Source organism: Trichosporon asahii (assembly GCF_000293215.1).
Source record: "Trichosporon asahii var. asahii CBS 2479 unplaced genomic scaffold scaffold00075, whole genome shotgun sequence".
In the NCBI taxonomy this organism is placed as follows: Eukaryota; Fungi; Basidiomycota; class Tremellomycetes; order Trichosporonales; family Trichosporonaceae; genus Trichosporon; species Trichosporon asahii.
Window position 1 is genome coordinate 2364806 of NW_014040850.1, and position 14613 is coordinate 2379418.

The 14613-nt window shown below is 59.4% G+C and overlaps 5 protein-coding genes across 5 annotated transcripts; 1 reads left to right on the top strand and 4 right to left on the bottom strand.

Moving 5' to 3' along the window:
- Positions 1-3398: 3398 nt before the first annotated feature.
- A1Q1_06496 (soluble GTPase with a role in regulation of membrane traffic and potassium influx, Arl1p) lies at positions 3399-4396 on the bottom strand (the record flags this gene model as incomplete). The annotated part of the gene is made up of 6 exons (XM_014321610.1): positions 3399-3474; positions 3527-3602; positions 3649-3787; positions 3914-4077; positions 4121-4186; positions 4369-4396. The coding sequence occupies 6 exons, from the start codon at positions 4394-4396 to the stop codon at positions 3399-3401; spliced, it is 549 nt and encodes a 182-aa protein (XP_014177085.1).
- A 1279-nt stretch (positions 4397-5675) lies between these two features.
- Positions 5676-7312, top strand: A1Q1_06497 (uncharacterized protein; the record flags this gene model as incomplete). The annotated part of the gene is made up of 4 exons (XM_014321611.1): positions 5676-5812; positions 5859-6040; positions 6100-6675; positions 6720-7312. 4 exons carry the CDS (start codon positions 5676-5678, stop codon positions 7310-7312), a joined length of 1488 nt encoding a protein of 495 aa, XP_014177086.1.
- A 286-nt stretch (positions 7313-7598) lies between these two features.
- On the bottom strand, positions 7599-8338 carry A1Q1_06498 (uncharacterized protein; the record flags this gene model as incomplete). Its single annotated transcript, XM_014321612.1, has 2 exons — positions 7599-7951; positions 8032-8338. 2 exons carry the CDS (start codon positions 8336-8338, stop codon positions 7599-7601), a joined length of 660 nt encoding a protein of 219 aa, XP_014177087.1.
- Positions 8339-8858: 520 nt separating this feature from the next.
- Positions 8859-12136, bottom strand: A1Q1_06499 (uncharacterized protein; the record flags this gene model as incomplete). Its single annotated transcript, XM_014321613.1, has 5 exons — positions 8859-10566; positions 10610-11099; positions 11164-11240; positions 11637-11793; positions 11860-12136. 5 exons carry the CDS (start codon positions 12134-12136, stop codon positions 8859-8861), a joined length of 2709 nt encoding a protein of 902 aa, XP_014177088.1.
- A 610-nt stretch (positions 12137-12746) lies between these two features.
- A1Q1_06500 (uncharacterized protein) lies at positions 12747-13879 on the bottom strand (the record flags this gene model as incomplete). Its single annotated transcript, XM_014321614.1, has 2 exons — positions 12747-13190; positions 13325-13879. The coding sequence occupies 2 exons, from the start codon at positions 13877-13879 to the stop codon at positions 12747-12749; spliced, it is 999 nt and encodes a 332-aa protein (XP_014177089.1).
- Positions 13880-14613: the final 734 nt, after the last annotated feature.

The following is a 14613-nucleotide window of genomic DNA, read 5'->3' on the forward strand; positions in this document are numbered from 1 at the left end:
GCGCGCGTGATCTCAATGAAGCCAGGGAGCAGGGAGCGTAGGAGGGAAGGACGGAGTCCAGCCTCACCGAACCGGTCCTTGCAGCAGTCAGATTCTGCAGCATGTGTACGGCTTTGTTGACATTGTATTCAGTCAGTACGCCCCGGCCAACGGTGCAACGGCGCGGTGGTGCTGATCCTCATCGGGTCCCTTAGCTGGGGACTCGGCTCGCGGGCCCTGGCCCTCCCTGGACGCAGCCGGTCGATGGCAGGTCACCCAGGCCATCCCAGGCCACGAACGGCCAGTGATGTCATTTAATTCCTATTGCATCACCGCCCTGGCCGTGGGTTGCTTTCCTCACCGACGACGCACCCCATACGCTGCAAGAGCCATTCACTCCGTCATTCCTCCAGGAAAGACACTGCCTGCCTCGAGCCTCGTTCGCCGGTTCGCCTGATCTCGCCGTTGCCCTCTCCTGTGCCCTAGACCTTCTTTGCCTGGACGTCCTGGACTTTGCTCGATCTCGCGCCCTGGCCAAACCGTCCCGGCTTCGCGCCAATCACGCCGGCACCACGGGCCAACTCCACATGTCAGCGACAAGTGACGCTCCCCCTCCTCGTGGCCATTCAAGGTTGCGAATGAGCCAGACAATCATCAGGTCCCAAGGTGACTTCACCGATTCCTGCGATCCGCTCGCTTCAAAGCTCTTGCTTGCTTTGCTCCTGAAAGTCACAAACATTCGGTCATTGTCCGTACTCTCCGCACTCTCCGGGAACGGGGGGACAGATGTACGGCAAACAACCCGGCGACCAGCCACCGCCGTGCGCCCTGTGTGTTCTCTGCAGAGCTGTGTTGTGTGCTGTGTACCAGCTCCGAGAGTTGTACTGGTCCGCGTCCGGATGAAGGCTTTGGGGCAAAGTCCTCAACTTAGTCCGCGAGCTTATACTTCCATGTGCCAGGTTCTGGGGCCAGCTGCCCATCTTCTCGGAGGAAGGCCAAATGTCCAGCCCCTCGGCGCAATCAGCCGCTGCGTGGGTATGCACCGAGAAGGGGCGCAGCGATGTGTGAACAGAACGAGAGCGATCACTTCCACACAGCGTCTCAGCATCGGCGTCTATCCCATTGGCTGACGTACGGGCCCAGCACCGTAGACGATGACGAGTTTAGTGTAGGGAGCGGAGGAAGACAAGAGTCTCCGCTCTGGAGAGCAGGAGTGGACTGCCGAGTCCGCCCAGTGCCCGCCTTCAATCCGAAGCAACGGACACCCAGTCCCGATATCCGACGTATCCGACGTATCCGACGCTCTTCGGCTCATACGCAGAAGCTAGTTCTGACGCTGTCCCTTCGAATGTCATTTGCAGAGGGAAACTAGAGGGTTTGGAGGAGGGTCTGCAGGATGGCCAAGAAGGCCGGCGCCAGCGCGCCAGACGGTTGCGTGTGCATCTTGCAGACATGGCTCGTGTATAGTTCGCACCCGATCGCCTCCATATCTGCCTGAGCAGGCCTGACAGCAGAGGGGCAGAAGGAGAGGAGGCGCGAGGGCGTTCAGGCGTCCACTCAGGCGGCGCACAAAGGTGAGACAGTCCTTTCATCGCCTCCACTTAGCTCGTCTTGGGCGCTCTGCTTCCTGATACCTGCTGGGCATGCTGGGCCATCTGCATTCCCCGGCTCCCTCCAGACGATCCAGACAGATCAGACACTGCTCGGCTTCTACTGCCTTTTCTGCGAATTGGAGCGTCAGATCTCAGAGCGTCTGTGCGGCAATGCGGCTCAACTCTTGACAATTCGCTGATCACCTGTCTGCGACGCTAGTGAGTCGTGGAGGAGGGGCTCCCGGCCACTGACATCACTGGGCGCCATCCATCGATTATCTACGAGGCATTATGCGGTATGATCATGTACGACGCTGCACAAGATCGCCTCATGCTCCAGGTCGCTCGGGGCCTGTTTACATAACTCTCCGGCAGCTGCTCCGTCGAGGAGCAACGCGCCATCAGCCGGACTGAGAGAAGCACGACTATCTCGAGCGATCTCCACTTCGATCTGATCATGAGCCCTCAGACTGACTGAAGATCAACCACTGACGCCCTTCCTCGGTCTACATTGTCGGTGTAGAGCCAAATACTCGGATATCCCGTCCCCTCTACGAGATCAAGGGGCCAAGCTTAACTGGTCAAGCTCTCTACTCGGCGCGCGACTCCCCTTTGCAGAGACAGGCAAGCCGGCCACTTGAGATGTTCGGTGGTACATTCGGTGATACGTCCGGTACTGCCATCACTGGGAAGGTACGCGTAGGTACGAGGTGGGGCCGTGAGTCATCTGCACACCCTCGACAGTGCCTTGCATCTGTCGGGCCTGGACAGGAGGGCCACAGTAGGGCCACAGTAGGGCTCACAGGAGGGCACGCAGGGATCTGGACGATCGTGAAGACCGCCTGCTCAGCGTAAGAGTTTCAACGCGGTCCAACGCGGTACATCATCCCATCCAGCGGTCCAACCGCTCGATCACCTCTACACGCTGCACGCGTCGCGAGTCCTTTTGACACCCACATACCCACCCACAAACAAACAAAGGACGCACGACCACTTGACTCGTACCTGCCTTCTGAGGCTTCTGGCTCTGAATGAGGTCCCGACTTGCCCCAATGTTTGGTACGAAAGTTGGTAGGGGCGGGCGGGCGATGGGCGACGCAGACCCCCCGTTCCTTTTCTCTCGTGAACCGAACCATGTAATTTTGACGCGCCTGGGTACTGCTCGTCTGACATGCTTGCCTTCTGGTCGCGGCTGAACTCCGACTCGAGACAAGACGGCACTGATTATTCACGTGCGGGCACACTTGCCGATTGATCATTCTCTTTATCATCTGTATGCTGCTTGGCCACGACCACGCCCGTGTTAGCGTAACTCATAAAGCGTGCATCATCACCTAGACAACTAGGATGGGGTATACACATCTACGCAAATAATGGGATTGAAACCAGGAACCCAGCAAACCGTAACAGGCATGTTTTCGCCCCCAAATTAACAAAAATGTGATTCAATAAAAATGTCGTGGTAGTGTAAGGACGATGCTGTCGGCCGCTGGACCAAGACCGACAAGAGACAGGGATTGGGGGGTTTGCTTGATAATTAGGGCGATGTTGAGGAGCACCGAAGCACTGTCCATGGCGGTTGACACCATGTTGCAACTCATGCCGTCCGCTCGGGTTCTAGCCGTTGCAGGCGACGCCGAGCGGCGGCACCAATACACCGGGAGAGAAGATAATTAAGGCGCAGCCGCTCAAACGGCGGCTGATGCAGAGGTGATGCACGATGTGAGGGGGACATAGAGGAGAAGCCAAACTGCCGAGAGAGAGAAAGCGAGAAACCGGACCAAAAGAAATAGAATCGTCGATGTGCGTAATATCGTGTCAACTGCCTTAGGCTTTCGTACCCTTGACGTTCTGCGAAAGCCACTGCAATCCCTCAAACAGTCCCTCACCGGTCGTGGCGCAGCTGCAGGTGTCAGTGGACAGCGTTCTGCTGGTGGTGCTCGATCATGACTTACCTAGGGTGGACATACCACGAGCGGTCCCTCATCTTGTGCAGGCCAAGCTTCTCAGTTACCTCAGCGGGTGACATGGCTGCACGTTAGTACGTGCGCGCGCCCTTGATCGAATGAGAACCCACCTCCCTGGATGTCCTGCTTGTTCGCGAACACCATCAACAGACAGTCCTTCATTTCCCGGTCCGCCAGAATACGCTCCAGCTCCAGACGCGCCTCGTCGATACGATCGCGGTCCGCAGAGTCGATAACGAAGATAAGACCCTGCACTGTCAGCTCGCGTGATCTCAATGAAAGGCTCCAGCATCGCGGATCGAGAGTGTCCATCCGGGTTGGCCGAGTGGGTGCGCGGCTCCTCCTTACTCTGCTCCCGCACACACGCATACGCACCTGAGTTCCGGTGTAGTAGTGCCTCCAGAGAGGACGAATCTTGTCCTGACCTCCGACATCCCAGACATTGAACTTGACGTTCTTATACGTAACTGTCTCGACATTGAAACCGACAGTGGGGATGGTGGTAACAGACTGGTTGAGCTTGAGCTTGTAGAGGATAGCTGTCGTTAGATCAGGCGCTATCGCGTGCTGATATCCGCTTACTAGTCTTTCCTGCAGCATCAAGACCAAGCATCAGAATGCGCATCTCCTTGTTGCCGAAGAGCTTGCCTGCTTAGTCGTAAAGCACAGATATTGAACGTCCACAAGACCAGGAGGATAAGAGACGAGTTGGCATCGATGGCGTTTAGCACGGGTAGGGAGACGGCGTCAGCACCAGCATCCTCGCGTGAGAGAGTGAAACCGCGTCAGCCAGGCGTTGCCGCCCGCGTCAGTCGTCCCAGAGGACTTACCAAGGGCCTTGGAGAGAGAGCCACCCATGTTGGAACGAGTGAGTTGCTTTTGGGAGGAAGGTGTGGATCAATGTTGGAGGGCGGAGAAAGCAATCCGGGTTGAGGTGCTGTGATCGAGCACGTCCAGAAGGTCGGATAGCGGAAGGAAACGAAGAGGCAGCTGGTCGTGACTTGCGCGGGCCGTCGAAAGAGTTCGTGATCGGGTGTCGTTCGGGGCGGGTAGACGAGAGACGACGCGTCGATTAAGAAGAAAAGAGGGAAGGTTGAACGAGTGTTATGAGACGACAATCGCGCAAGGTGTTGGATAGAGGCAAAAGCGACCGGAGCTGGAGGCTGCAGAGAAGAGAAATGGTACGAGGTGAGAGAGGGTAGAGGGGGATGAGATGAGATGGAGGATGGCAAGGTGGAAAGGAAGAAGGATGATCGAGTGGATGGGATGGTTGAAGCGAAGCAGGGAGGGAAGGATGGAGAATGGGATGGGATGGGCCGTGTGGGACTGGCTGAATGGGCTATGGGCCGGGTGGATGCTGGGCGGAGGACGTGTAGCAGGATTAGGCTCTAAGTTGGAAGACTAGACCACACGAGACACTTAGGACCACTGGCGGCAGACGTGCCGGACAGACAGGGGGATACAGGGTGTGGGGGTAGCCTGGCTGGCTGGCTGGCTGGCTGGCTAACAGCCTGAGTGTGTGCAGGCTGGCGGGGCTGGCGGGGCTGGCTGGCCTGGCTGGGCAGTCGAGTTGGTCAACGGGAAACAGGGACGGTGGCCCAACTGGGTAAGACGACGGAAGGAGATGCAGGGAGCAGGCGCAGGGAGGTAGGGAGCAAGGGGAACCAGGCAGGGTACGCCAGTCAAATCGCTCGGCAGGCGTTATGGCGCACTACTCCTTGCTGCACTGCGTAGGCTGGCTAGGCTGGCGCGCTGGCACTCTCTCTAGCACTACTCCTGCACAGCGGCGGGTGGAGGTAAGTTCCGTGCGCCTTTCGTCCCAGGTGCGCGATCCTGAGCCAACGAGCGCCAGCACAGCGATTAACCCGGCCCCCCGGGAGAGTGAGGAGCTCAAGCCCTGAATCACTCTTGCTTCAAGCTCTTTCACGCGCACGCTCACATCACCCATCGCTATCCTAATCCGGACTAATCCACCTCATACAACACGCCACCCATCCCTTTCCTCATTTGAACCTTATTCAGGTCCAGGTCCGGCTCACCTATAACGCCGTATCGGCGACGAGTGGCACTGTGCGGTCACAGCCACGTGGACAAACCTGATCAGCTTCGGCTCCGAGCGGCGACGACCCTGCTATCTATGTTCAACGAGTCCGACGTCAGAGCAAATCTAGCCGAGTCCGCTGTCTTCCTCGTCCGCTTTGCTCCTTCTCTCCTCACGCAACGCTCCCAACTCACAGCCATCATGACAACTAACGACAGTGCTACCTCTGCACCGTGAGCTGAATTCTTCCCTTGTCACGGCTCGATCTGACCCCTGCAGGCTTCGTCTGCCGGCCATCCTCCAGAACCCGAAGAATCATGCCCTCCGTCAAGTAGAGGCTCATAACCAGCAGCAGAGAGAGAAGGCGGCTGCCAGGAGGGAAGCCGCAAAGAACAGGGGTGATGACGTTGCAGCGTCCTCATCAACGCGGGGCAAGAGGGTCGTCCGTCGCATGAACAACGGTGAGCCTGAGCCCCAGCCGGTATCGGCACCGCACGCATGCCCAAGGCTAATGTAGCAGCGGCTTTCGTCGACAACCCCTACGCCGTTGCGCCCAGGAGGTCGGACATGTCGCCCAGCGTGCCTCTCCACCAGCGACCCCTGAAGCCGTCCTTTCCATCAGACGCAATCGAGCGTACCGCACAGATCCCATCGGTTCCAGGTACCAAGGATCCCCTGGGTGCGAGCAGTGTCAGTGGGGCCTTTTCGACCTCTCTGAAGGGCACGCGAGCCCTTCTTCGGAAACGAGGTAGACGCGCAGAGACTATTGTTCCTTCGATCGAGAACGCCGTGCGGGGCTGGCTCGGCGGCGAATACGACATCGCCCCGGGAGACCTGGGGTGGAGGGTTATCGATAAGACCCCTGTGGAGGCTTCGGCACGTGCTGCCAATGGACATGCTGGGCCCAGCAACGGACGCCGCCTCCCGCCGCAGCATCAGATGAACGCTCTCCCGCCACTCCCTGTCGAGAATGGCTCTGTGCCTGCTATTCTCGAGGTGTCGCGGAGTGTGGCACACCTCTCGTGGGCAGTGCCTGACAGCTTCGACCGCCTCGTTGTTCACCTCGTTGCGCGATACTACGAGCTGGTGTCATGGAGTAAGCTTGGAAGCATAGTAGATCAGCTGACATGACAGGCGAAGACCAGTCGACTATCAACGGACAGACTGTGCGGTTAACGCACCTCGTCCGCCCGAATCTCGTGAAGGCGCGCGCTCCTCCGCCGTCCCACGCTCTCCTGACCCCTGAGACGACCGACGTCAGTGGTCCTTCGGCCGGCGAGACATCCGGCTCGGGAACTGAGGGCGAGGACAGTGACGCCGCGACCGAGATGGGCCAACACTCGGACGTTGAGGAAGACGCCGACAAGACGTTCACCTCTCTAACAGAGCGCTTCGGCACGGAGTCGGACTCGGAGGACCAGCTGACAGATCTGGGTCTGACGCACGACGCTCTCATGGAGCGATTCGGCAACATGGATCTGCACCGGACCGTCTCGCACGGCAGCTCGGCCTATGCCTCGTCCGAAGGCGGGTTCTCTGAGTTCAGCGTGCCCGAGGCGCATGGCATCTCCACTGGCTGGAACGGTAGTACGGGTTCCGAGAGCGTTGCCTCGTCGCCGATCGTGTCCAATGTCCGCCTCCCGCCGACCCGCAATGGCCCGCCGCAACGCCTCGGAGGAAACTCGGACTGGAGCGACCGCCCGACGTTCTTCGAGTACCTGTTCGGAGAGTGAGATGCAGGTCAGAGTGTGTTTGGTTAGAGGGATAGAGATAGAAACCCGATGCATTACCAAACAACAGAAAATGGGAACAGTCTAAGCGAGAGAGGGAGAGCGGGGTCGGTCGGGGCTGGCGAGCTGGCGAATTGGCCGGGTATCCTGCCTGGAATTGGGAAGAGGAGGGAGTGAGTCGAGTTGGGAGCTGGGAGAGTTGAAACAAGGTGAGCGTCCATACTTTGGAGTTTTGATACAGTGCGAGCTCAGCAAGCCGCCGATCGGCAGCCTAGAAGTCGAGCAACTCTTAGAGACGAGTGATAGCCTTGCGGTCGAGGGGCGTTCCATCCGGCGCAATCCCATTCTTGGCCAGGATACGGTTATGCCTGATGAGGCGGGCCTGGTCGAACGTGCACCGCTCAATGGCCATGATGCGGCGGACCTCCTCGACACCAGCCTCGTCCAGGCCTTGGCGGTTCTCGCCCGACCCCTCACCAATGTTCTCCTCGAGGTCGAAGTTGGACGACGACATGCCCCCCTCCCGCTGCTCGGCGAAGGAGTAGCCCTGCAGCGGCTCGTAGTTTGACAACCTCGCTACCAGCTGCGAGGGCAGGTACGGCGCCGCGAGGGAGAAGAGGCGGATGCGGAAGTACCACGCGACTGGGAGTTAGCTCGAACCACGCCCGTAGAGAAGCAGCTGATGTCCCACAGAAGAGAGGGAAGGGGACGGGCACACTCACGGGCAACAACCAGCACGACGAAGAAGAGCGCGGACAGATGGAAGATCATGATGACGTTTGAACGAGGGACGGACGGTGGCGGCGGCACGGACTGTTCGTAACAGTCAAATGGGTGGCGAGCAGGCAAGCGCTGTGCTCGCGGTCGAGAAGGAGAAGGGTGGGTGAGGGATGGATGAAGGAGAGATAAGATGTGGTCGAAGCCGACTGACGCAAGTACGCAGTGCGAGAAGCCCGACGGCACGGCGCGACGGCCGCCGCCATCGACGACGTTGGCCTGGCAGGGCACTTGGCAGGCTGGTAGCGGCATGGCTTGGGCTTGGGCTTGGCGGGAAGCAGCCGATCTCCGCCCTTACCTGGGTTCCCGCTTTGCGTAATCGCCCCTATCATTGAATGTCGCCACCGTACCACCTATCGGCCGTGCCCGAGGGGTATAGAGCGCTTTCTTATTCGCACCCCCATGTAGGGTTTCGGACCCGTGCCTTGTTCGCGCGACCTGCCAGCACCTGTCGCAGATTGCGATGCATCGTCGGTACCCACTACCAGATTCCCGTCAGCGCGCGATCGACGATCGAACGGCAAGGAGTGCTCAGGGCCTTCAAGGAAAAGACGAGGGGTATCTAGCTTTTGCATAAGGAGCGTGAGTGCATGAAACCACAAGAGAGCGTGAGGAGCTACGTCACTAAACTGCTGATTGTCCATAAGAGGGGTGGTGACAAGGGTATGCGGAGAAGTCTGCGGTGATACGGTTGATGTACAGCTTCGTCTCGAACTCGAGGGCTATGCCCCGTCGAGCACGGTTTGAAGGCATGGAAGCGGTGCAGCTGAGACTAGAGGGCATACTGCTGTCCCGGGCGTGCAGAGGGCTTGTAGACGCACGCCTGTCTACTCCCACTCGCGGTTCGGGAGAGCACGTTTGGACCACGAGTCTTCTCGGGCAGCGCTTCGCCAGGCGAATAAGAGTATGGGGGAGGCTGGTCGCTCGGCATCGAGGTCGGACTGACCGGACTCTTGTCCTTGACCACCCTCTGCTCCTGAACCACAGGATCAGGGATCTGGGGTAGAGGCGACTTGGGCTGTGTCGGCGAAGACAGAGGGGGCGGCACGGGCAGCGGCCTGCTGATGCTGCCAGTACTTTGTCCCGTCGTGGCGGGGATGAGTGTCGGCGTGCCCGGTGTCGCCGTCGGCGTGCCCGTTGGTGTTGCAGGCGCACTCGTCGGTGTGCCGGGAAGCGGCCGTCCGCGGACCGGGGGCGTGTTGGCCGGATCATTCAGCGGGGTGGGCAGTGGCCAGCTAGAGGAGGAGATCGAGCTGCCGCCAGGCGAGGGCGTACGGGCGGTCACGAGCCTCAGACCTGAGGGAGACGGCGTGCTTCTCCCCATCCTGGCTGCAGCGAGGAGGTCCTGCTCCGAAGCCCGGCGGACGAGAATCTCCTCCGACCCCCGCTTGTGGCGGTCCGAGAGTCGGCCGGGACTGGGCGTGCGCGCGGGTCTAGCGCCGAAGGGCAGGCTCTGGACCGTCGTGCTCTGTGTTCCGCGGGCGGGTAGCTGATCTACCGAGTAGCGCTTGTTCGGGTACGCCGAGGGTGGAAGAACGCCAAGCGGGGCGGGCAGACTGAGCTGGCGTGGGGGGGGAGGGCCACCGCCGGGCGGAGCGAAGGAGGGACTGGTGCCGCGAGAGGGGTAGTGAGGACTGGGGCCGCGGGGCGCAAGTGGACTGGGACCGCGCGAGCTCGGAGGAGTGTAGCTCGCTACACTGGGCGGGTAGGAGAATGGCCGCGTTGAGACGTCTGGATTCTGGCGGGGGATAAGGAGCGGAGATGCGTGCACTGGCTGCTGCGGCAGCGTGCGCTGCGGTCTGGGCACGGCGGGGAGGGGCTGATGCGGAGCACGCGGCGAGAGTTGAGGCGGCAGCGGGCCAGTTGACGAACGGGGCGTGTGAATCGGCGTGCCGACCTGTGGCGTACCAGCCTGTGAGCACGGAGGCAGTGGGCCAGTGGACGAGCGAGGCGTCTGCAACGGCGTACTGCTGATCGAAGCCCGGTCCATCTGCAGCGAAGCACGCGCGACCTGTTCCAGCGACCGTCTCTCTGAGGGTGGCCAGGGAGGCAGTCTCACGTTCTCGATCGGAGTCAGGTGCGGACTCTCAGTGTGCGTGCTGCTCGTCGGCGAGCCCAAGATGCTCGGCATAACGGGCGGGGGCAGGTGACTGCGCCTCCTCCCGTTGTATGGGGTGCTGTCAATGGTACTGTGACGTTGTGCCTGCTTGAGCTCGTCGCGCGTGACGAGCTCGGTGCTCGCACGCTTTGGCTGAGGGCGCGTCGCAGCCGGACTGGAAGGGTAGCCTAGCTTCCCCGTCCTGTCTGTCTGGAGGTAGGCGAAGGGCTTGGCGTGGTGCGCCCCGGGACCCGGGTCGGAGAGGTGCGTTCGCATAGATGTGGGCGGGGAGCGAGGTGGAGAGTTTGCGGGCTCCGACATCGGGAACGGCGTGATGATTACCGGCTGCTCGACGGTGAGGGGGTCGCTGCTGTCAGCCTTGCTGGAATAATAGCAGCTGGGGTGAGTCGATGAAGGCAACTCACCATCGAGCTTGCTGCCGCGCACGCTCGCGGTTCCGACGCCTCCTCTGTTTCCAAACCATGTACCAGATCAACACTAGTCCACCGAGGAGCAACATGCCCGCGCCTGCCGCAGTGCCAGCCACAATCTTGGTAGTGCGGCTCTCATCCTTGTCATCGTGATGCCGTATGTGCAAAGTTGGGCCGGACGAGACAGGATCAGAGACCGAGGTCGAAGCAAATGCCGGCAGGCTACCCGACGCCGAGTTGTGCGTGGTTGTAGTGCGGCTCCGGCGGCTGTCGGCGAAACTTGACGTCTCACCAGCTCCACCAAGCTGTGCACGTCGGATGCGACGGACGCCCATCGCTGCTTTTGAACGCACACTGAGATGTGCGCAAGTCGCCGGTAAGAATGCGAGTGACGAAAGTAGCGAACGGAAGAATGGGAGAGATCTGGCGAAGAGATGCTGCGAAAGAAGTGACTGAGCGTGAACAGCGTGGTGGGGAAGAGCCACTAAAGCGTGTTAAAGCAGTGTTGCAGTACGCCAAGTCGTGCTGGAGCTGTTGCGCGTACGTACCAAACTTCGGAAAGTGGTGGCTGGTGCGAACGCCGATCGCTACTCGTGCAGTACAGTCGGGGAAAGGCCTGACCGAGCTGGGCCAGACATCAATGCGTCAGTGAGTGATGGGCGGGGCGTTGTTTGACTAGCTTGTGTCAACAGCATTGAAGCTGCATTGAACAGACAACAACATCCTCAGTCCAATCGATGCGGACTAAGTGTTGAGGGGTGAAGGGGCATTTTGGCAAATTCCAGCAATTTGGCAAGATATTCGAGAGATTTTGCATCCCGAGCGTACATATGGAATCGAGGAAGGCAAGGTCGTTCTAGAGAAGGGGGAGAGAAAATGGCGCAGTCCAAGCACCGCATGCACGGGGCGAGGGCGCGGCCGCCGGCGCAGGCCAAAGGACTGTTGAGGCGCAGCGATGCGCCCGCCTCAGACCTCGCCCATGGCGCGTTTGATTTGCCGCTGGCGGCGCCTGCGCACGAACCAGAAGAACGCGATGATGGCGATGAGAACGACAACAAATGCAACAACAATTCCAATGATGATATCGACGTGATCGTCGCGGATGTGCTGGGGGTCGTCGTCGTTCATGTCCATGTCGGTGTAGGACGTGACGTGCAGCTGGAGGCCGTCGGGGAGCTCTGGTCGGTCAGCGTGGCACCTCCACCTCCACTCCCCACTGAGCCATCTTCGGCTGTCATACTCACGGACTTTGCCAGACTCGAGAGGAGGCAGTGAAGAGCTCATAGTTGAAATCTGGATAGGCGGGTAGTGTCGATCGGCTAGTTTGGTTGTCGAAGTTGTGGAGGCAGTGGACCGTGGAGAGCTCGCTTTATACGTCCTTGCCATGAAGGCTCCGTTGTTATAAGCTGCCTCGGCGTGTGTCTTGAGCTGCATTCTGCCGTCCGGAGTGCCAAGAGGTGTGAGGCCAGTGGGCGATGTCTTGGCAGAGACAGCGCCGCGCTGGTATAAGTACCGGAGCATGTGCTGCAGAAAGCCAAGAGGGAGGTCATGTGTCTCCGTGTCGGAGGTAATACCAGAAGCTAACACTAAACCGCGAGGTCCGTTGCAAGGAGATTAAGGGGGCTTCACAACGGTGAGAGGAGGGTTACCTTCGATGGAAGCCATCCTAGGCGTGGTTCAGCGGTCGAGTCCGAGACAGGTGTTGCTGAATGGGACAAACACTCCCTGTGAATGTCACAAAGTGAGCCTCATCCGCAAGCAGTCCACCATCGTCTGACCATGCGAGCACGAAGGCGCAATGCTCGTAGACTCCCCTGGGAGTTCGGTTATTCCTCGGAGCAGACGGAAGCGGCGACAGATCGCCGGGGTGTGTCATTACAGCCCATCAAGAGCCAAAACTTCTGCCACACATACGGCAATGCGAAAGTTGTGGCGGAGACTGCGGAGCTCTCCGGACCAGTACTGGGCTCCGGAGAGGCAACGAACAGCCCTGCGCCCTCACCTTCCTGAACACGAAGCGGATGAGTCGCTCAATTCACCAGGTGCCTTCTTCCCTAAGGAAGTCACAGTATGCATCGTGACAAGGTCCATCTGCTATTCACAATGCCCGTTAAATCGTTGAGTGATGGTATTAGGGCCTCATCATCATAGGACTGCTGCTGAGCATGCTTCGCTCAGCTGACCACCGGGGATCATACTGTGGGGGAGCGTCCATATCCGTGTCGTCAACTGCAGAGGGGTGAACAGGCGAGATGACCGACTCTGGGGCATTTCCTGGCGGTATCTTCGCTGTCGATGTGGAGCTTGCAATAGTCTTAGGCATCATAGAAGACGATCCAGCGGCAGCCAGAACTTTTGAGGCAGACAGTGAGGAGCTTCCCGGGGTGGTTACCTCCCTCATTTCATTGCCCAGTGGCCGAGTACCGTCTACGAGGGGCAGTGCAGGCAGGGGCCGGTTGGTGTCGCACGACAGAGTCGAGAAGGCGGCCGAGAGGGGCCGTTCGACTTCAGATGGGCGGGGAGCAGTTTCAGTGTGCGGGGTTACGATGAGAGACTCGTCCACTTCGAAGCGCTCCTCCCTGTTTGTCAGTTTACCTCCGTGCGGTTAGCTCACGGAGTTGTGGGGCGCGAGCGGGGCCGAGCAGGCCGAGAACGCCAGAACAGCCAGGTCACAAGAGCGATCGCAAGACATCCGAGGATCACACCAACCGCGATGCCAGCTCTCGCCTTGGGAGACAGAGGGGCAGGTACCGGAGGAGCGTCGTTGAATGCCGATGTGGGACTGCCTGATCTACTAGAGCGGCTTGAGCTTGAGCGGGCTGAGCTGCTGCGAGTATTGCTGGAGCTTCTCGAGGAGGAACGCGTAGTGGACGTAAAGGTCTCGGTGATGGTTGCGTAAGAGTAGTCGTAGTAAGTTCTGACTTCGGTGATGGTCAGATCGTCACCAGAAGAGCTGGACCTTCTTGTGCTGGACCGGCCAGCGGTCGATACAAAGCCGGAACACCAAGACATGTTTAACACGGGGTCGTACACACAGAGGCCATCATTTCCAGTCACCGTTCTCTCAGCGTCATCCTCGCTTGAAAGCGACGCTTGCGGTATGCGGACTCCGCCCTGTCGAGCAACTAACTGGCCATTACCACTCGGCCAATTTGTGGGCTTGGTTTGCAGATGTTGAGCGGCGGTAGAATGCTCCTTAGTTGTGACCGTGGCTGGGCCAATGGAGCTCGTGAGAGACGGTGTGGGTGTTTCGCGGGACGTCATATAGAGCGGCTTGCTCAAGCGTGAAAACGTGAACTTGGGAAGTGGGCAGTCTAGAGCGAGAGGGAGGTTCAATCACAATGCTTGAGAAGCGTCGATGGGGATAGGATGCGGCAGCAGAGCCGCGCATCGGGAAGGTAGGTATCCCACTCCCTCCCGTACCGAGGTAAGAGAGAAGTCTCAGGGATACACGCTAGCACAGCCATGCGCGAAAGTCCGTTTCCTGGCGACATCGATTATCGTGTACGATGATCGTCTTGGTTCTCCTCTACCCCCTGCCCGAAGGTCTGGAGCCCGGGTCACGCGCGGCCGACACAAGCACCATCTGCAGTGACAGCTCAACAATATAAGGGACACATCACACGCGTAGCTGATTCCTGGGCGGCTTTCCAGTAAAGACAGGATGGTAACTAGCTGCTCCAGATGATCTCGATAGCACTGCGGGTCTCCCGACACCTGATAAGCGGCCACGTGGTTATCTGGCCACGGGACGGGCTTCGTTCTCGCAGCTGAGTGCTAGGCATGGGATGCATTCATGCTCCTGTATAGTTATTCGACATGATCCTTACGTCTTCCTGTCTCCCCCGTGAGTGGCGGGTTGGGCGTTCCACTGTGGCTCATACTGCGGGGCATGATGTGGACGTTTGGCGTATAATGTGCCGGACCCGCGTCGACGTCAGAGACGTAGACGTCGCAAGGCTGGAAAGGAGAAGGTCCCTTTGTAAGTGTCTCAGTCG